We start from the raw sequence: 21,248 nt of genomic DNA on the forward strand, positions 1-21,248 counted from the left end.
CATGTTTCCTTTCTGTAAACGTTTTTACAAACTCTGCCTCATGTTTCTGTCCTGTAGCCTACATATAACTCTTATATTATTGTCTACTATGTTATATCCCATCTGTAGTATTGTGTATATTATTCTACTGAAGAGTAAAGTAGAATACCAGACTTTAGCCCGACATTCCTGTTCAAAGTGACAAAGTCAAATAAATATATATCATTATATGTTTCACATAAAACACATCAGTGCACTAAAAGAACATTTCCACTAGCATCTTATTTCCATTTATTTTATAGTTTGTTCTCCTGACTGTGTCTGTATACACCGTACATTTTATTTTGTCCTTTTGTTTTAAATAAAACTTGAATAAAAACTACAACACCTACAACTCCCACAATGCCCCAGGAAATGACGTGACAGCGCAGCCAGCACACCGCCGGTTACCCGCGTGTGTAGTGTGTGTGTTGTGGAGGCAACATGGCGGCTCCCCTAGAAGTAATAGTGAGCAGTGACTCCGGCTCTCAGCTGTGGAACACCACCGTGTTCGACCTGCACAGCGGCTCCAGCCTGCTATCTTACCGGGGAGGGAACAGCTCGGCCCGGACACTGACCGTCCTCAGCGGGCAGTACCTGCTTTCCGCCCAGGTGGGCAAGAACTTCATCAACGTGTGGGAGATCCAGAGGAAGGTACGGGCTGTCACATCTTAACACACCTGGAGACACCTGAACACAGTACAATACACCGGAACACACCTGCCGCATGCCACCTCACTAACACATCGTCTGCTGCGGGGACAGGTGGCCGGGAAGCCCTGAATCGCTCCTGAACACGGACAGACAAAACATCACCAAACTCGTTTAAAAAATTTGTCATTTTAAGCCGACGCTCGCCTGCAAACACTAATACACATCTAAAACAACATGTTAGACTTATTACCAACCTGCCGGGACTGCTGGTGAGTTCGGCATGTAAAACATCCACCAAACTTAATTTAACTTTACTTAAAACTGATCTGTTCTAATTAATTCAGCTCAGCTTGCCACCCCCCTTCATTGTGTGTTTTAGTTTAAGAAGGACGGAAACCAAGTAGTGTGGACAAGTAGTAAAGATTTCATTTAGATAAATAACGTGTTGGTTTTTATTTATGTACCTTTTTACATTAAGTAACATTTCGTATGTTAATATGTTGTAATGCACGATAATCAAAGACAATATGAATTGACTTATGAATGAAGGCGTAGGTCATGTTCTCTCTCTGCATCATGACGTGACGCTCGCGCCCTTATGTGTGTGTGTTTTAATGTCTTATCCCAATCACTCAGCTCAAACAGATGTGCAAACATCATCACTTTTATTTTACTGAATTCTATAGAAAACACTGCATATACATACTTAATGTGTATGCAGTATATTAATCAGTTAATATTAAGTATGTGTATGCAGTATATTAACCAGTTAATATTAATCTGTTGTACATGTGACTTCCTGTTGGGGGTTCAGGATCAGCTGCAGCAGAAGATCGTGTGTCCAGGTGTCGTCACCTGTCTGACCGCCTCACCTAATGGACTCTTCCTCACTGCTGCAGTCGCTGAGGCTATTTACCTGTGGGAGGTGAGTCAGCTCCGGCTCAGCTTCTTCTTCTTCTGTGGTTCAAATGTTTCATGAACTAATACAAATAACAGGAGAATACATTAAACATACATATGTATGTATATGTATATATAAACCCGGTATTATTTAAATAGTTCAGAATGAAGAAACTGTGGATTCATAACATTTAACATTGGAAAACAATGTCCTCCTCTGTGATTGGTTCAGGTGTATAACGTCTGTTTTCTAATTGGTTCAGGTGTCGACAGGTAAGCTGCTGTCTGTCCTCAGTCGTCACTATCAGGATGTCACCTGTCTGAAGTTTACAGATGACAGCAGCCATTTTGTTTCTGGAGGAAAAGACAACTTGGGTCTGGTGTGGAGTCTGTCCAGGTAACACACACCTGAACCTGGGCACCCTAACCCTACCCCTAACCCTGAGCACACCTGTTGTTCTGACTTTCTGATGTTTTTTATATTTGGTCACTTTTATTGTTTCTTATTCAGACTGTTAAGTTGAACACATTCACACTGTAGATTTTCTGTTCATAAAAATCAATACTATAATAATTAACTCTCTTAATTATTAATTATATAACTCCAGGATCGCTGTGTCTTATATGACAAACATATTGTAACAGTGTCTTCTTTGGACATCATCATCATTCTGAGGCCTCCCTCTGAACTCTTTGCAGGATCTGATCTGTGGTCTGTTTGTAGAAGAATATTATAATAATAATCTTTACATGTCAAGAGAGAGAGCTGCAGTGTCCACTGGGGGGAGCTCTAACACTGAGTGTGGACAGGTGAGCAGCTGATCACCATGTTGCCATGGATACACAGTAGAGGCCATCAGCAGGGTTTCATCTCTACTGTTGTCTGTCATCAGAAACATTTAAAGCTCAAGCTATCACTCTATTGATTCATCGATCGACCATTGATACTCGATTAATCGTTTGAGTCATTTATCAAACAAAAAGATTTTAGGAAATCTTTGTTTCCAGCTTCTCATGTGATCTTTTGATGATTTTCCTCATCATAAATCACAATAAACGGAACATCTTCTGGACTGATTTCTGATTGGTCAGATCTGGACTCTCGCCTCCCTGATTGGTTAGATTAGGTCTCTGTCAGTCTCAGACTTCAGTTTGTTGTTTTGTTACTGAAAACATGTCGGTGCCAGCTGCAGCCAATAATCAATACGTCACTGTCAGTGTATAAAGCTGCAACTGGTCCTCACAGAGATACACATCCCCCTCTCTCTCTGATGTTTGTGATGTTGTGATGTCAGCGAGCAGCAAAGGATGATGGGAAACTTAAACTGAATGTTAAACATATTTCAGCTATTTGATCAGTTTCGTCTTCATCATTCTGATGTCTTCCTCTCAACTCAGGATCTCATCTGAGGTCTGTTTAAACATGATCTGATTTAGGGGTGTACGGTTCTGAAACACGCCCACGGTCTCGAGTTGTGGTTCCATCATCCGCGTCGTGGATTTCCTGTCAAAATAGTTTATTTATCTCGACTTCTCGCATGGGGAACATAAATTCTAGAGCTCAAGTTTTATTAGGAAGGATACATTATTTAAAACCAGAGCTGGAGGATCCTTCCTGACAGAGATTAGAGATAGATCACTGTATGGGAGCGTTACAGTTTCCTGGTTAGTTACAGAAAATGGACGACGGTTATTGTAAAACTGTGTAAATGGCCTTCATTTATAACGCACTTCACACACTGATGGCGAGCTGCCATGCAAGGTGCTGGCCTCCATTGGGAGCAACTTCAGTGTCTTGCTCAAGGACACTGCGACATGACGGGGGGACCCAGGGATCAAACCCACAACCCGCTCTACTTCCCGTGCGACGGTGCTAACCACTTCGCCCCAATGCCGCCTATGTGTTGTCATCGTTCAGCTGAAGTCGGGTCTGTCTGTGGAAACACTTCAAACATGACATTTAAAACGGCATGTGAACGTTTTGATTAAAGGAACAAGACAAAACCAGACTGCAAGGAGAGTCCTCCTCCCCACAGTGTCCAGGCAGCCTCTCACTGCAGGTTACTTTATTTTAGCTGAAAACAAACAATTATTTTTATTAATCTGGTAAATGATGATAGATAATAGTGATTCTATTGATCCTTTATTAAAACCATCAACTGTCAGTCAGCACACATACACTGATACACATCGACAGCTTTCTCTCACTGAGCTTCTTCATTATCTGAATAAACTGTGATCAGCTTCATTATGATTAATAATGATTAATGGTCGGTGCTCATTTACATAAATCGTCAGCTTTTTAATCTACGTCATGAATCTGCATTAATAATTCATGATTTTTATTCAGTCTGTTCAAAGACTCGGAGGAGTTTCTTTAACTTCTCTGACACACAAACGCTTAAAATCTGACTGATTCTTCACTTTTGTCCTAAAACTCCATTAAAACCAAAATCCACTGCTTTTTTCTGAGTGTGGAAACCAGTGTCAGGATGTTCTGTTGTTCTACTCTCATTGTTTCTCCTGTGTGTGTGTGTGTGTGTGTGTGTGTGTATTTCAGTGTGATCCAGCTGGATTTAAGCCACACCCCTGAGCCACGTCACATCCTTTCTCGTCACTCACTACCAATCACAGACCTGCAGTGTGGCCTGATGGGAGCTCAGGCCAGAGTCGCCACCGCCTCCTTAGACCAAACTGTCATGGTAAGACTTTAAGAGTTTATAACTGTTGTACCTGCGCAGGTAGAGGTTTATAACAGCTAGAATTTATAATATAACAGGTAGACTTTATAAGAGGTAGACTTCATAACACCTGTTGTTCCTGCGCAGGTAGAGTTTATAATATAACAGGTAGACTTCGTAACACCTGTTGTTCCTGCACAGGTAGAGTTTATAATATAACAGGTAGACTTCATAACACCTGTTGTTCCTACGCAGGTAGTTTATAACAGAGTTTATAATAGGTGGAGTTTATAACGTGCACAGGTACAACAGGTACAGTTTATAACAGGTAGAGTTTATAAAATGTGCGCAGGTACAACAGGTAGAGTTTATAATGGGTAGAGTTTAACAGCTGCAGCATCACACGACCTGGTGACTCTTCATATCTGATATTTCTGTTTACTGAGAACAAAACAAACAACATGTGTCCTGCTGAGATAAAACTGTTAAATGTATAAACTGAGGGCAAACATTTATGTGATCAACAACAAAACATTCATCCTAAAACTTTCAGCAGATGTCAGGCACCTCAATATTTTAAGTACTAGAAACAGAAAGAAGACCACTGCTGATCTTCAGGCAGAGATTAATGCTTCTAGATCAGAATCTGAGAAAGTCTCCAGAATGACCATAAGCAGACGACTGAAGGAACAAGGCTTAAAGGGAAGAATAGCTGCTAAGGAGCCATTATTGAGGCCTGCAAACATCCAAAAACGTCTAAAATATGTCAGGGAGCACAAACACTGGACTGTAGATGACTGGAAGAAGGTACTCTGGACGGACGAGTCCAAGTGTGAACTCTTCGGTCAGCATCGTCGTGTTTATGTCCGCAGAAAAGCTGGAGAACATTTTGATGCTAGATGCATTGCACCCACAGTGAAACACGGTGGAGATTCCATTATGGTATGGGGTTCCATTTGTGGAAACGGCATGGGCAAATTAGTTAAAATCGACGGTATCATGAACAAGAAGGTCTACCATAACATCTTGGTGCATCATGGAATCCCTTCTGGATTGAACCTGATTGGTCGTGGGTTCATATACTGAGAAGACAATGACCCCAAGCACACTGCAAAGCTGTGCAGAGACTACTTGACCAAGAAAAAGGAATCTGGAGTACTGGAACTGATGGACTGGCCAAGTCAAAGTCCAGACTTGAATCCTATTGAACAGATTTGGGATTTGTTGAATTTAAAAATAGATCGCACAAAGGTTTCATCCAAAGCAAGTCTCTGGGAACAACTAGAAACTATTTGGAACTCAATAACAAAAGAGACTGTTGAAAAGTACATAAAAACAATGCCAGCAAGAATGCAAGCTGTTATCAGGGCCAAAGGAGGTCATACAAAATATTAAGATTTTTGGTTAATATATGTGAATAAGGACTATTTAGTTGTTCCAGTTTGTTATTTGCCTAATAAATAACAATACAATTTTTAGTTTGAAACAAGTTTTTGAGAAATTTCTAAAATATTTGTGTTTTTATGACAACTGGTCTATATATATATATATATATATATATATATATATATAATATATATACACCGATCAGGCATAACATTATGACCACTGACAGGTGAAGTGAATAACACTGATTATCTCTTCATCATGGCACCTGGGATATATTAGGCAACCAATTAACATTTTGTCCTCAAAGTTGATGTGCTAGAAGCAGGGAAAATGGGCAAGCGTAAGGATTTGAGCGAGTTTGAAAAGGGCCAAATTGTGATGGCTAGACGACTGGGTCAAAGCATCTCCAAAACTGCAGCTCTTGTGGGGGAGAATACACAGTGCATCGCAGTTTGATGCGTATGGGGCTGCATAGCCGCAGACCAGTCAGGGTGCCCATGCTGACCCCTGTCCACAGCTGAAAGCGCCAACAATGGGCATGTGAGCATCAGAACTGGACCACGGAGCAATGGAAGAAAGTGGCCTGGTCTGATGAATCACGTTTTCTTTTACATCACGTGGATGGCCGGGTGCGTGTGCGTCACTTACCTGGGGAACACATGGCACCAGGATGCACTATGGGAAGAAGGCAAGCCGGCGGACGCAGTGTGATGCTTTGGGCAATGTTCTGCTGGGAAACCTTGCATCTTGCCATTCATGTGGATGTTACTTTGACACGTACCACCTACCTTAGCATTGTTGCAGACCACGTACACCCTTTCATGGAAACGATATTCCCTGATGGCTGTGGCCTCTTTCAGCAGGATAATGCGCCCTGCTACAAACAAAAATGGTTCAGGAATGGTTTGAGGTGTTGACTTGGCCTCCAAATTCCCCAGATCTCAATCCAATCGAGCATCTGTGGGATGTGCTGGACAAACGAGTCCGATCCATGGAGGCCCCACCTCGCAACTTACAGGACTTAAAGGATCTGCTGCTAACATCTTGGTGCCAGATACTACAGCACACCTTCAGGGGTCTAGTGGAGTCCATGCCTCGACAGACCAACACAATATTAGGCAGGTGGTCATAATGTTATGTCTGATCGGTGTATATGTATGTATGTATATATATGTATATGTATATAAAACTGGATGAAATAAGACTGAGGACAGATTGCAGAGATGAAACTCATCTGTTTTCACAGCGTTACTGAACAAGAAGTGAATTAATCTGAGTGCTGATAAATCCTCCCAGATGCTCTGAACTGGAGGACACTCATCGTTTCTTCTGTCTGGTCTGTGATTGGTTGGTTGTCCTGCGGGGACCTTCTTTATAAAAACCTTTTATTAAACTCGGAGTGTCTGTTGGTTCTATTTATAGAATGAGTTCAGTTTGGATTCTCTGCTGCTCATCAGAGTCCATTTTGATCCTGATTCAGATCTGGTTTCAGTCAGTTTGATTGTCTGGGACGTGTGTAAAGTAAGTGCAGAAACAGTGTAGTATAAAGGTTGTATATTCTACATAGTGTGTGGTATTGTTATATATCATATCGTTCATATGTGTTGAGACATTAAATCTGATGTGAGCAGCAGATAGAATCAGTTTTTTATGTTTCAGTGTCTTCAGACTGCATTTTGTCTTTATCCAGTGAAACTGTTTTATATATTTAGAGGTTTTCGAAATGTCTGAGCATCTCCAAAGGTTTTCTGGTTCACAGTTTCATGTTCAGTGTTGAACCTCTTCATCCGTCACATGGTTTGAAATAACTTCCTGTCAGGACTCTTCAGTTACTGATGATCCACATTAAGGTGGTCTCACAGTGTAACACTTTGATGGGTCACAGTGATCATGATCCACATGGTCTAAATAAACCGATGTTTCTGAGGGTTCAAACCATCATGGCCGACCTTGTACTCGTTTAGTTGATGGATGAGCTTGTTATGAAGCTGCTGGGTGGAAAGAGAGAGACTGACGGTTGTCATGATGATCAGACAGGTAGGACAGGTGAGGAGGTTGTGTCCTCTCTGAGATAAAGTCAGACTGAGGATGATTGATGGTTTAATGAAGGAAAGTGACACCAGAGACAAACAGGTCACAGTCTTTGTTTGACTTTTAGTGAGTTTGAACAAGGTTTCAGTAACATGCTGCAGTGTTCTGGTGATGAAGAACGGATAGCTATATATAGATATATATACAGTTGTGTCCAAAATAATAGCAGTGTGATTAAAAAGGTGAGTAAACGTCAAAATCCCTCAAATAAATTGTATTTTAATGAACACAAATGTATTGGGGACACAGCACTTTCTATTTCAAAGCAAGAAAATTGGAAAAAGTAATTGAATTTGATAATATTTTACAGAAAGTCAAGAAATATAATGAAATAGCAGTGTTGACATCAGTCTTTACAAACTCAAATGTACTGTATAAACTAAGAAATGCTTGAAGATTCAACTTTCCTGAGAATCATAAACTAATATTTAGTTGCATAACCACGGTTTCTGATAACTGCTTCACATCTGTGGTGCATGGAGTCGACCAACTTCTGGCACCGGTCAACAGGTATTGCAGCCCAGGACAATTGTACTACGTCCCACAATTCCTCTGAATTTCTTGGTTTTGCCTCATGAACAGCATTTTTCATGTCAGCCCACAAGTTTTCTATGGGATTAAGGTCCGGGGATTATGCTGGCCACTCCATTACTTGAATGCGGTTTGTCTGGAACCATGATTTTGCTCGCTTGCTGGTGTGTTTGGGGTCATTGTCTTGTTGAAACACCCATTTCAAGGGCATTTCCTCTTCAGCATACGGCAACATGACTTCTTCCCGTATTCTGATGTACTCAAACTGATCCATGATCCCTGGTATGCGATAAATAGGACCAACACCATAGTACGAGAAACATCCCCATATCATGATGCTTGCACCACCATGCTTCACCGTCTTCACTGTGTACTGTGGCTTGAATTCAGTGTTTGCAGGACGTCTGACAAACTGTCTGTGGCCCTTAGACCCAAAAAGAACAATCTTACTCTCATCAGTCCACAAAATATTACGCCATTTCTTTTTAGGCCAGTCAGTGTGTTCTTTGGCAAATTGTAACCGCTTCAGCACGTCTTTTTTTTAACAATGGGACTTTGCAGGGGCTTCTTGCTGGTAGCTTGGCTTCACATAGACGTCGTCTGATTGTTACAGTACTCACAGGCAACCTTAGATCTTCTTTGATCCTCCTGGAGCTGATCATTGGCTGAGCCTTTGCCATTCTGGTTATTCTCCGATCCATTTGAATAGTCGTTTTTCTTTTTCTTCCTCGCCTTTCTGGTTTTGGCTGCCATTTTAAAGATATCATTTTAGCTGAACAGCCTATCATTTTCTGCACTTCTTTATAGGTTTTCCCTTCTTTGATTAATTCCTTAATCAAAGAACGCTCTTCTTCTGAACAGTGTCTTGAACGACCCATTTTACTCTGTTTTTCAAGGACAAATGCACAGCCAGCATATGCAGCGTCAGTTGCCTTGATCCTTAAATGAGGGCCACCTGTTTAACACCTGTTTTTTCACATTATCAATGACCTCACTTATTGAACTCAGCACTGCTATTTTTTTGAACACGCCCCTTTCAGTTAATGATTCAGTTTCACAGAATCAGCAGCATGCACGCCATGCCTGTTGGGTCTGTTGGTTTTCTATACCTTTACTAAACCTTCTAGAAACTTACTTGCAGTGTAGAAGTTGAAATTTTAACAAAAACAGTGATTTATCTTGCTAGTGATATGGGACTGCTATTATTTTGAACACAACTGTATGTGTGTTTGTGTATATCTATCTCTCATTCTTTTCTTTGTATTCACTGAGTGTTTATTGAAGCACCACTGAAACCTGTTTTTAACCAATCACATCGTGTTACTGTGAGGTCATTGATCACCTCCGATCAGAATGATTAATATCTTTAAACACACAGCGTCTCCTCTTGTTGTCCTCAGATCCCTTTTTAATTAATTTAATTTAATTTTGGTAAAATCCCCTCTAACATAAATCACAGGAGGTGGAGTCTCAGTAATGACACGTCATCTCACTATGACATCATAACGGATGGTCAGGAGGTGTTGAACACGAGCCGAAGCATCGCTGCTGCTCACATTTTAAATTGTCAGATTTTTAAGTGGAATCTGGAACAGAAACACAGTCTGTGTTCTGCAGAGCCAGCAGCTCTATTACATTGGGGGGGGGGGGCAGGCAGAGGTTAGAGGTCAGCTGGCACCTGAGACGAATCACATCCTGTCATCATTACTACACCTCTCTATCCCTCCTCCCTCTTCCTCTCCAATACAACTTTATTTACCTGAAAAATAAAGAAGCACAATGATGATGCAGTTTTGGTTGATCGTCAGCGAAACAAACAGACTAGTAAAGGAGTTGTCCTGCTGTTTAATGACGTGTCTGAAACCTTCTGGTTTGTAAAACCACAAGAAGAACTGCAAACACCCACGAGCTTCCTAAAGGTTCAAGTTCTGAGCAGAACCAGGTTACGGGTTGGTTAGTTCCTGCAGTGGAAAACACAACTAACTGACACAACAAAACAAACAACAAAAACTAACGTTATATTATTTGGCGCTCCGGATGCTTCAAATCCAGGTCAGTTCACCTGTGAGTAAAACATATAAAGGAGAAACTCTGTGCTCACCTGATGTCAGCACAACGATTATAACAAGAAGCAGATAGACGTCAACAATGAAGCTGCTGGTCATAGATTCCGGGTTATCATTCAGTCCTGTATCGTATCGCACATTAATGTTATAGCAAACACAATCATTTGATAGGAAGACGCAACAAAACACATCTTTGAACTAAACAACATGTGGAAGATCCATCTTGATAGCAGGTGTTCCACATACACCTGTTGTCTTCCTCCTGGAGGCGGGCCTTACTATGCAGAGGGCCACCGTGACTCTGAGAGCTGTCAATCTGAAAGACACCTGACAGACTCCCTCACAGAGATATTAACATATCAGGTCATCATAGACAAGCTTATTTTGGGGTTTTCCACTGTCGCCGTGGCCCAAGCAAAACACCTGGCAGTCCTGGTTTTGTCTGGCTGCAGTAACTGGAACATGACCAGGTACAGCGATCCCACTCTTCCGTGGACCGGCTCCATCACCACAGTAGTACCAGAGCCTCGGGCTGTCTCAGCCAAACCAGAGGAGCCGTGGTGTCTCCAAAGCAATGGCCAGCTCTACTCTCTGTCATGCGGAATCAGATCATACCACAGATTTGTAATTTTACTATTACCTACCCACCTACAGTCTCATTCCCCCTCTTTTGAAACGATCTCTCCAGACGCTGCTGGAACTCAGCTCAACTGCTCTTCATGTCATCTAGATGAAATCCCATCCAGACTCTTCAAAGAGGTCTTACCACGTCTTTTCCGTTGTTCTTTCCATTATCAACCTTTCACTAGCCACTGGCTATGTACCATCTTTTTTCAAGCATTCTCTTGTGGAACCTCTTCTCAAAAAAATAATTTAGATCCTTTTGATGTTATTAAAATTATATACCAATCTCCAAACTCCCACTTCTGTCAAAGATCTTAGAAAAGATTGTTTCACATGCACAGGAAATAAAACATTTTCTTGCTTGACCTCCGCTGCTACAACTCCATCCTAGGGGAAACACTGAACTGTATAGATATACTGTAGATATCCTAACCACTGTGATTAAGTGTTTTATCTATGATGATGACTTGACAGAGACATCTGCTTGTCTGTCTGTCTGTCTGTCTGTGTCACTATGTCCATCTCTCTCTCTCTGTCTCTCTCTGTCTCTCCCCCTCCCTCTTTCTCCTTCCCTCTCTATGTCTCTCTCTCCAACCCAACCGGTCAAAGCAGATGACCGCCCACCTAGAGTCTGGTTCTGCTCGAGGTTTCTGCCTCTTAAAAGGAAGTTTTTCCTTGCCACTATCGCCAAAGTGCTTGCTCATGGTGGGAACTGTTGGGTCTCATGGTGGGAACTGTTGGGTAACATTATAAAGAGTCGGTCTAGACCTGCTCTATTTGTAAAGTGTCATGAGATGACTTTTGTTGTGATTTGGCGCTATATAAATAAAATTGAATTGAATTGAATTGAATTTAGAGAAGTTTGGTATTTTCTCTGATATTTGTAATAGTAGCAGGATTATAAAACCTGACTAGGTGCTGCTGGTCTGTGAGTGAGTCTTAAAGGATATTTCTGTCCTCTGTGTTCTCTGGCAGTCATGTTTAATCTGAGTCTGAACTTGCTGCTGGTTTGTGTTTTCTGAAAGTGATCTGAGTCACTGAGATGTTAATTTACAGACACGTTTGTCTGTCTGTCTTTCTGTCTCTTTCTGTCCAGGTGTGGGAGTTGTCCTCAGGTGAGCTGCTCCTGTCCATCCTGTTTGACGTGGAGATCATGTCAGTGACCTTTGACCCCTGCGAGTACTTCCTGTTCTGTGGAGGCAGTGACGGAAACATTTTCCAGGTGTCTTTGTGCAGCCAGGTGAGACTCGCTTTACATCCTTCATCTAAACATTTTACCATCCTATGGCCTACATCATCCATCTTATATCCTACAAACTACATACTACGTTCTTCAAACTACGTCCTCCATCCTGCGTCCTACAAACCATGTCCCACAAACTATATCCTAATTCCTGCAAACTACCTCCTACATTGTACAGACTACCTCCTACATTCTGTGTCCTGCAAACTACCTCCTACATTCTCTCTGCGTCCCTCTGTCTGTGTCCCCCCCGACTACATCCTACAAAGTACAAATTGCTCTCTACAAACTACGTCTTACAACTTAGGAACTACATCCTCAAACTTACATTCTTCATTCTCCTTCCATCATTATTCAGCAGTCTGAACGTGTTTAATGGTCTGATCTCAACATCTTACACCACTACAGTTTATTTTCTGATAAACCTGTTGGTTTGACTGTTTAACTCTGAGCAGAGACTGTTCAGGCTGTTTGGATCAGATCTGTTTTACTAAAGTTTTACTTTATTTCAGCAGAATAATCTTCAGTGTCAGTGCTGCTCTCCAGAGTGTATCTTAAAACAAACAGTAAAACAGTGAAGGTGTTAGGGATGTTAGTATTTAAACAGTTTGTTGTTGGATCTTAATGAGCTCATTAATCAGAAACAATCCTGTCTGTTCAGTCTGCTCTTTAAGTAAAAACTACAACAGATAATGTTTGAGTTCATGTAAAGAGGAAATGTGTAATTATGTGGTTGAGTATAAATCCTGGAGAGACTAAGTGTTTCTGATGATTCGTCTCTTTATTCAGTCATCCCCATCGTCTCTCCCTCTTTTCTTCTCCCTGACTCAACACTGTTGTTTCTTTTCACAGCAGATTTACATTTTAAAGCGTCATCGAGTTAATCCTCCAAACAAACCAGAGAGCTCGTCCTTCATAAACACCCCCTATCCTTCCCACCCTCTCCCTGAACTGATGATTCTGTTTTCAGCCTCTGAGGATGTTTAACCCTTTAACACCGAGTGTGTCGTTGGTGACACGTTTGCGCAAGCACACTTTGGATTACAGTAATTATGTCACGGTTTGCGCTATCTGAAAGATTCCACTAGTTTCTGAAAGCTGAGACGTTGCGCTTTACAGCCAATATGGTGTCATTACGGTAATTTCACTCGCGCCTCTCAGTCAAAATAAGCAAAAAAGTCTAGGACATTTTGAGGCTTAGGTTTTAACCTTTTAAAACCTAAACCTGGCTGTAAAGCGCACAGTCTCAGCTTTCAGACACAGTTGGAATTTTTCAGATAGCAGTAATCCAAAGTGCGCTTGTGCAAACGTGTGTCTCTGACGTCACACTCGGTGTTAAAGGGTTAAATCTCTGTACTCTCAACTGAAGCAACTGAAGCTCCTTGTGCTACAAGTATCACTTAAACTAAAACAGAGTGATAAATGATCTCACTTATATAGCGCTTTTCAACCTTCATGGTTCCCAAAGCACTTTACAGCTAAGTCTCCTTCACACATTCACACACCAATGGCGACCGAGCTGCCATGCAAGGTGCTAGTCTCCATCGGGAGCAACTTAGGATTCAGTGTCTTGCTCAAGGACACTTCGACATGACGGGGGGCAGCCAGCGAACCTCGAACCTGCTCTAACCAGCTTTCACCTCCTGTGCGACAGTGCTAACCACTGCACCACCATGTAGATGATTCTGTCACTTAGTCTGTGAGGATGTTTAAACCTCCTCAGCTGACTGAAGCTGCTTTTCTGCCACAAACTGCAAAAATCTGCATCATGACTGTTATTGAGTCAGAAAATCTGAGCTTTTCTTAGGCTAGTGAAATATATCAGCCAGTTGGGAGAGGTTATTTTCTCCACAAATCAACTTGGAATATAGTAGAATCAGGTGTCAAACAGGTGAAGTGATCTGTCCAGGGCTGCAGCTAATGATTCGTTTTATTATCAATTAATCTGCAGACTATTTTTATGATTGATTAATTGTTGTTTATAAAATGTGAGATCTCATCTCAGTTTCCAGGGTGACGTCTTCAAATGTCTTGTTTTGTCCAACAACTGTCCAAAACCCAAAGAGATTCAGTTCACTGTGATTTAAAAAACAAAAATAGAAAATGAGGCACTTGCCTTCTTTGCCCAGTTTGTAATTCAGTATAACCCAACTAATACTGGATTTTTGAGGTTGATACCCCTGATTTGTGTCTTATCAATTATTTGTCATTTTAATCTCCTGATGTTTTCTGTAGCTGTCTTAATGATAGGTTTCTCCTTGTGTTGGTAAAAACAGACCAGTTGTGATGGTTCTGCTGTTATTACTCAGTCTGCATCCTCTCTGCTGCTCACCTTTAAAGTATGGGAGCTGTTTATCTGAACAAGAGTGTTTTTCATTTCATGAACCCTGAGAGGTGCCTCTACTTAATGTAACCTCCCCCTAATGTAACTTCCACCTAATGGTACCGAAACAAATAGGGTGGAGAGAGGGATATGAGTGTTGAAAAGATTCAGCTCTGACTCATGTAGTCCAGAATCTTATCCTGATCCCGATCCTGACAACTCCACTGTTGGATAACTCGCAAAATCAACATGTCAGCAAAGATTTATTTAATTCAAACTGTTATCCAGTGGGGACAGGACAAAGACACACAGTGCCAACCCATGGGGGGACAGTCGAAAGACATTTGGCGACACTAGAAAGACACGTGAGGACATTAGAAAGACACATGGAGACAATAGAAAGACACTTAGAAACCTATGTGGGGACAGGAAAAAGACACACAGTGCCAACCCATGTGGGGACAGTGGAAAGACACGTGGGGACAGTAGAAAGACATACGTGTACAAAGAGAGTGTGCTTTTTTTCCTAACTGAGACATTGAGTGGACAGTGAGACACAGGGACAGTAGAAATACGTGTGTACAGTTAGAAGGCGTTTCTGTGATTAGCACGGGGTTGTGTGGCGATGTGGGAGCTCTGGAGCTCCGACATCAGGTTGCGTTTCTCCAAAAGTTGTATCTGTTTTTTTTCCAGAACCCCCTGCGGTCCCCACTGCTGCAGCCTAAATGGACTACCCACATTCAAATGAATGGGAGGACTGGCATTTTTGCAGCCTTATTGGTGGTCTTCAAACTGTCTCTCCCTGCAAACTCGTCTTATTGGTCATCTTCAGACTGTCTGCCTGCCAACCTGTGTTATTGGTCGTCTTCAGACTGTCTCTCCCTCCCAACTCGTTTTATTGGTCGTCTTCAAAATGTCTCTCTGCCAACTCGTCTTAATGGCTGTCTTCAGATAGTCTTTCGTGCCAACCCGTCTTAGTGGTCATCTTCAGACTGTCTCTCCCCGCCAACCTGTCTTAGTTGTCGTCTTCAGACTGCCTCTCCCTGCCACCCGTCTTAGTGGGACTGTCTCTCCCTGCCCACTCGTCTTATTAGCCGTCTTTCCTTGCCAACCCGTCTTAGTGGTCATCTTCAGACTGTCTCTGTCTGCCACCCGTCTAAGTGGGACTGTCTCTCCTTGCCAACTCGTCTTATTGGCCGTCTTCAGACTGTCTTTTCTTGCCAACTCGTCTTATTGGCCGTCTTCAGACTGTCTTTTCTTGCCAACCCGTCTTATTGGTCGTCTTCAAACTGTCTCTCCCTGTCAACTTGTCTTATTGGTCGTTTTCAGACTGTCTCCTCCTGCCGACTTGTCTGATGCAACATGTGTAATGGATGTAATTACAGGAATCAATTAAAGCGTTTAGAGATGACTCAGAGCCAATAAAGGAAGGATGAGCTGTTGGTTTTGTCAAAAAAGATTAACTGTTTGAACTGTTTCATCATCAGAGTCTCATTCGGGACAAATCCTTCCAGTCCGACAATGATGGGAACCAGGTCTTCAAAGGACACAGGTGAGACCACAACTCAAGAAGAAAAACTCAGAAAAGTCTTAAAGTCAGTTCCTTTAAAACCAAGATGAATTGATTGAAGTAAAGTTTATTTTAAACATGGCACTTCTAAACAGTTTCTATTTTTACACCTTGGTGCGTAACAGAAAATCACTTTTACATGATCAGAAGGTCACAAGGATAAAGATTACTAACTTTTTGATTTTATCCACTACAGACTTCATATTTCCTACAATTAGAGAAAAAACACAGGATTCACACTTTGTAGGACATTTATTTAAAAAGCAAGTTTGAACAAACAAACAAGTAACTAAAAATTAATCAGAATTATTTCATATTTATTCAAATGCAACACATGTCGCCTAAATACTCTTGCAAAGTTAATTAATTTCACATCGATCAAATAAATTCACATTCATTTTCATGTCAAGTTCAACTCCTGAATTCACTTTGTTAACCAATAAAAAGCTGTTCTGACGGAGATCAGACCTTTGAGTGGATGGAGAGTCCAAAATGGAGGAATCAATCCTATTTCATTAGCTAATAATAAAAAAAATCAGTAGATTTAATAAGAAACACTTGTGATCTGATCTGATGTCAGTTTGAATGTCTCTCTCAGGAACCTGGTGACCTGTCTCTCAGTGTCGATGGACGGGACTCTCCTCCTCTCTGGGTCACATGATGAGATGGTTCGACTTTGGGATGTTCAAAGCAAACAGAGCATCCGCTGCCTTGCACACAAAGGTAAGCCAAACCACCCAAACAGTTCACGTTTAGACTGTTCTGGTTTAGACAATCCGTCCAGGCTAATCATTCGGTCCTGTTGTGACTTGTCCTGCTGATTCTTGTTATTAATGTATTAATTATACTGATAGTTTTATCTCTTCAGTTGGTGCTCTTGTTGTCATTGTTGTTGTTGTGATGCGTCTGTATTGTTAGCAGTACTGACATGTTGAACTGAATAATTTTAGACTGAATCAGGTCAGACCTTATTTCAGAGAGTCTCTGTAGGTGAGGGTGAATTTAACCTCTGGATGAAATAATTCCTCATCTCTGCTGCTGCCTCTAGTTTATTAATGAAGCTTCTGACCCGCTGGCCTCCACCTCTCCGGCAGAGCTTTTAGTTTTCTATGTCATTCACAATAAGTGATCGTGCTGCGGCTGACAGAACATGAAGAGGAAACGCCCCGCCGTGATCATGACTGGCACTTTGTAATTAACCAAATCCTCTCTGTGCTGAAGGCCTTCTCACTTCAAACGGACTTTCAGGAGACGATAATCCCTCCTCTGGCTGGATGGACAGACTTGTGGTCTTTTCCCGCCTCCGTCACGTTTTCGGACTTTCTTCCTGCAGATGCCGACGCTGCTCACAAAGAGCCAGACTGTTAAAAGAAAAAGCTTCATCCTCCATGACGGCAGCGCTTCAAACCGATTTGTCTCAGCAGAACAGATCCAGCTGCTTCACATCCGCCTGCATGTTGGGAAAATACCAGAAGAACGACTGAGAATCTTTTATTTTAAAATCACAACCTGATTATAACTAGATTAATATTATTATGATGATATATCAGCAACCATTTTCACTTAGTTTGATTCTTTAGCATAAAGGTGATGACTTTTAAACCATCATCAACATCCTTAGAACATCCATATGCTAAAGAAGATCACGTGATATGATTGAAAACCCCACATCAGATTCTGAAACAACTGTGTGGTTAAATTGTTCTCAAAATAATATTAATCATCTTTGAATCTCAGTGATATATTTTAAAATTCAAACCATTTAAACAAAAAGGAGAAAAAAAATCAGAAAATTGAAATAAAAACAATTATGAGAAAGAAGTTAAAAAATAAAAATAAAAAGTTAATACAACCTAAAATGTGATGATGTAGAAACAACCTCATTAAAATATGTTTCATTATAATATGAAGAGTTCAACGTGATTAAATGTGTGTTTCCTTTCACCGCTTTTCTGTGAATATTAAGAGAAAAACTTGAATGCGATATTATTTTTATTTTCTGCGTTTTTTTTATGCACAAATTGAAATGCTGAAAAAAACAGGTGATGGAAACACACGTCAGAGCATCAGTCATATTTTGATATTTAAGGTATTTCTTTGTTTCTTTGTATTTATGTAGCATAGACCAATGCCACATACTACTACACAAGCTAACCACATATATATATATATATATATATATATATATATATATGTATAAACTCAGCATATTCAATATACACAGAGCAGCACAAAACAGTTTACGATGATACAATAAAGTGACCAAAACCATAAAAGGTAATGAGAAGCACAGCTCATTCATGACTGATCCCTCCTTAAATATTTGAGTTTCATCTGATCTCAGTCATGCGTTTCACCTGTTGATCAAAAGAAGTCTGGATTCACTAAAAGGCACCTTACTGTTCAACACTGGTACCTGAGAGGAACCAGCAGGTCACTGAGCACCTGGAGAACAGTTCATCAGAGTTTAATGTCAGCTAATTAAATGAAATGATCAAAACTGAACATATTTCATATCTGTGGAACAAAACAAGAGATCTTATCAGCTTCCTGTCCAAGGTTTTAATTCTCATCAGAGGTTTGATTGTTGCAGATGATTGAAGCATAAAACAGTTTGTTTTTACAGCCTTCACATTTTCGGAGGGAATTTAGGATCAGACGAATATTTTATTTCAGAAAACTTTTCAATACTTTGTCCATTAATCTTTAAATGTAACTTATTATTAGTGGGCCAATATTAGAGATCAAATACAAAAATCATGCTGATAAATCTGTAAGGGACAGTTTTAATCATCTGCTGCAGAGCCCATGTCCTGGGCTGTGCACATCCCATGCCTGTGTGTAATGTAATGTTTGCAGTCAGGATGCTTTCTATTGCTCCTCTGTTAACAAGAACTTGGAGGGGAATTTTGGCTTAACTTCTTAACCATGACACGTTCTCTGTGATGCTGTTCACCTGCTCCACCTCAGCTCCACTGATGTAGACAGGAGTGTGTGTCTTTGCCTCCTTTTTTCTAATATTAATGATCAGCTCTTTGGTTTTCCTGACGTTGAGCAGTATGTTGCTTTCTGTGCATCATTCTGCAAGATTATTTTTTCCTCCTGATATGAAGTCTCATCTTTGTTTATAATCCGGCTGATGATGATGGTGTCGTGTCTGTTTGTGAGGAAGTCCAATATCCAGTTGCAGAGTGTAGTACTCAAGCCCAGAGTTATCAGTCTCATGTTGAATGCTGAGCTGAAATCAACAAACATTCTGATGTCTGTTATTTTCAAGGTGTGCGAAGACAGTGGAAATAGCCTCTGTGGATCTGTTGGTTCTGTATGCAAACTGTTGAGGGTCCTGCCTAGCTGGGATGTTGTTTTTGATGTGCTGGAGAACCAGTTTCTCAAAGCACTTCATCAGTACAGGGGTAGCCGTTTAGACTAGACACTGCAGACCTCTTTGGTACAGGGACGATGGTGGCTGTCATGAAGCAGGTGGGTACAAACGAGATGTTAAAAATGTCAGTAATGACATCAACTCACTGGTTGGCACATGTTCTTGGTACACGGCCAGGGATGTTATCAGGCCCAACAGTTTTACTCACATTCACTCTCAGCAGTATTCTACTCACATCCACTGTGGAAACAAATAAATAATTAATAATCATAATTTAATAAGAAATAAATCTTTTCCTGGACTGAATTCAATTTTATTACAGAAGTAATAATCTTATTCCATAACGGAGGTTATTTCAGGGTTCTTTTCATAGACTAGACCATGGGTCACTAACAGGCGGACCATGGTCCGAGTCTGGACCCAGATGCCGTCCTATACGGACCCGGACTTATAATCCATAAATTATTAAGGGATTTTAAATTTTGACGGTGCGCTTCTATTTTAACCGGCGCAGCTTTTCTAGTCTTTACGGCACTGGTTTAGCGGCTCAAGAAACTCACAGACCAATTGCATACGAGTTACGCCAGCCCACGTGATGCTACTCAGCCTATAAAATCTGTGCATTCCGGGCACTAAACATGGCGACTGAATACAGACAGACGAGAGAGGTGAGAGGCGAGTAACAGATGATAAGACAAGTTAACGATACCGGGAGAGAAGACGGAGACACGAGTGAACAGGAGGGACAGAAGACACATTATTTATTGTGAAATTGGTTGAGACTGTTGAGACCCAACAGTTCCCACCAGCACTTGGCGACAGCGGCAAGAAGAAACTTCCAGACTCTACAGGACCGGAGGCAGAAAGCAACAGAAGTGTTTTTTGTTTTGGTTCACGGAGCTCTTTCACCAGAGAAGAGCTCATGAACATCAGGGGAACATCTCCAGTGGATTTGTTTCCCGAATTTCTCGCACCTTTAACTGTTTTATGGGACATTCTGGTCAAAGGTGCTCTCACCTTTGCAGCTCTACGTCGACGTAGAGGGAAACGTGCCGGTGCGCTCGTGCGTCTTCGCCGGCGAGGACAACGGACACCGCTACCCGGAATATTTCTCTCTAACGTGCGCTCACTGGGGAATAAGATGGACGAACTCCAGCTGCTGACGAGGAGAAACAAGGACTTTTATTCATCTGCTGTTTTGTGCTTCACGGAGACATGGCTGGGGGAAAGAACTCCCGACGCGGCGCTGCAGCTGGACGGATTCCAGCTACTCCGAGCGGACCGCGACGCGCACCTCTCCGGCAAAACAAAGGGTGGAGGGATTTGTTTCTACATCAACAGCAGCTGGTGTAACGACGTGACAGTGATCCGACGGCATTGCTCTCCTTCCCTGGAAACTTTTTTCATAAACTGTAAACCTTACTACTCCCCCCGTGAGTTCGCTTCATTCATTCTGGTCGGTGTTTACATTCCACCGGAGGCCAACGTGCAGGACGCACAGCGCGCACTCGCCGATCAGATACTGGAAACGGAGCAGACCAACCCGGACTCCTTAGTTATTGTCCTCGGTGACTTTAACAAAGGTAATCTCAGACATGAACTCCCCAAATACAAACAGTTTATTAAATGCCCCACCAGGGAGGGGAACACTCTGGATCACTGTTACACCACAGTCAGTAACGCTTTTCACGCCGTCACCCGCGCTGCACTGGGACACTCTGACCACGACATGGTCCACCTGATTCCTGCATACAGGCAGAAATTAAAACTTTCTAA

General features: G+C 41.6%; 1 protein-coding gene across 2 annotated transcripts in view; it reads left to right on the top strand.

Moving 5' to 3' along the window:
• Positions 1 to 447: 447 nt before the first annotated feature.
• The window catches only part of wdr18 (WD repeat domain 18), a 40,270-nt gene continuing 19,469 nt past the window's right edge, over positions 448 to 21,248 (top strand). Inside the window, exons 1-7 of one of the 2 annotated variants that reach the window (XM_070909281.1) lie at positions 448 to 672; positions 1,487 to 1,597; positions 1,836 to 1,969; positions 4,133 to 4,274; positions 12,051 to 12,194; positions 16,008 to 16,072; positions 16,689 to 16,813. In XM_070909281.1, coding sequence (XP_070765382.1) covers positions 463 to 672; positions 1,487 to 1,597; positions 1,836 to 1,969; positions 4,133 to 4,274; positions 12,051 to 12,194; positions 16,008 to 16,072; positions 16,689 to 16,813 — 931 coding nt within the window. In that variant the 5' untranslated portion in view covers positions 448 to 462. The remainder of the gene's footprint in view (positions 673 to 1,486; positions 1,598 to 1,835; positions 1,970 to 4,132; positions 4,275 to 12,050; positions 12,195 to 16,007; positions 16,073 to 16,688; positions 16,814 to 21,248) is intronic. The other variant, XM_070909280.1, reaches the window with a different exon arrangement.

This window comes from Enoplosus armatus, chromosome 7, assembly GCF_043641665.1.
Source record: "Enoplosus armatus isolate fEnoArm2 chromosome 7, fEnoArm2.hap1, whole genome shotgun sequence".
Lineage (NCBI taxonomy): Eukaryota > Metazoa > Chordata > Actinopteri > Centrarchiformes > Enoplosidae > Enoplosus > Enoplosus armatus.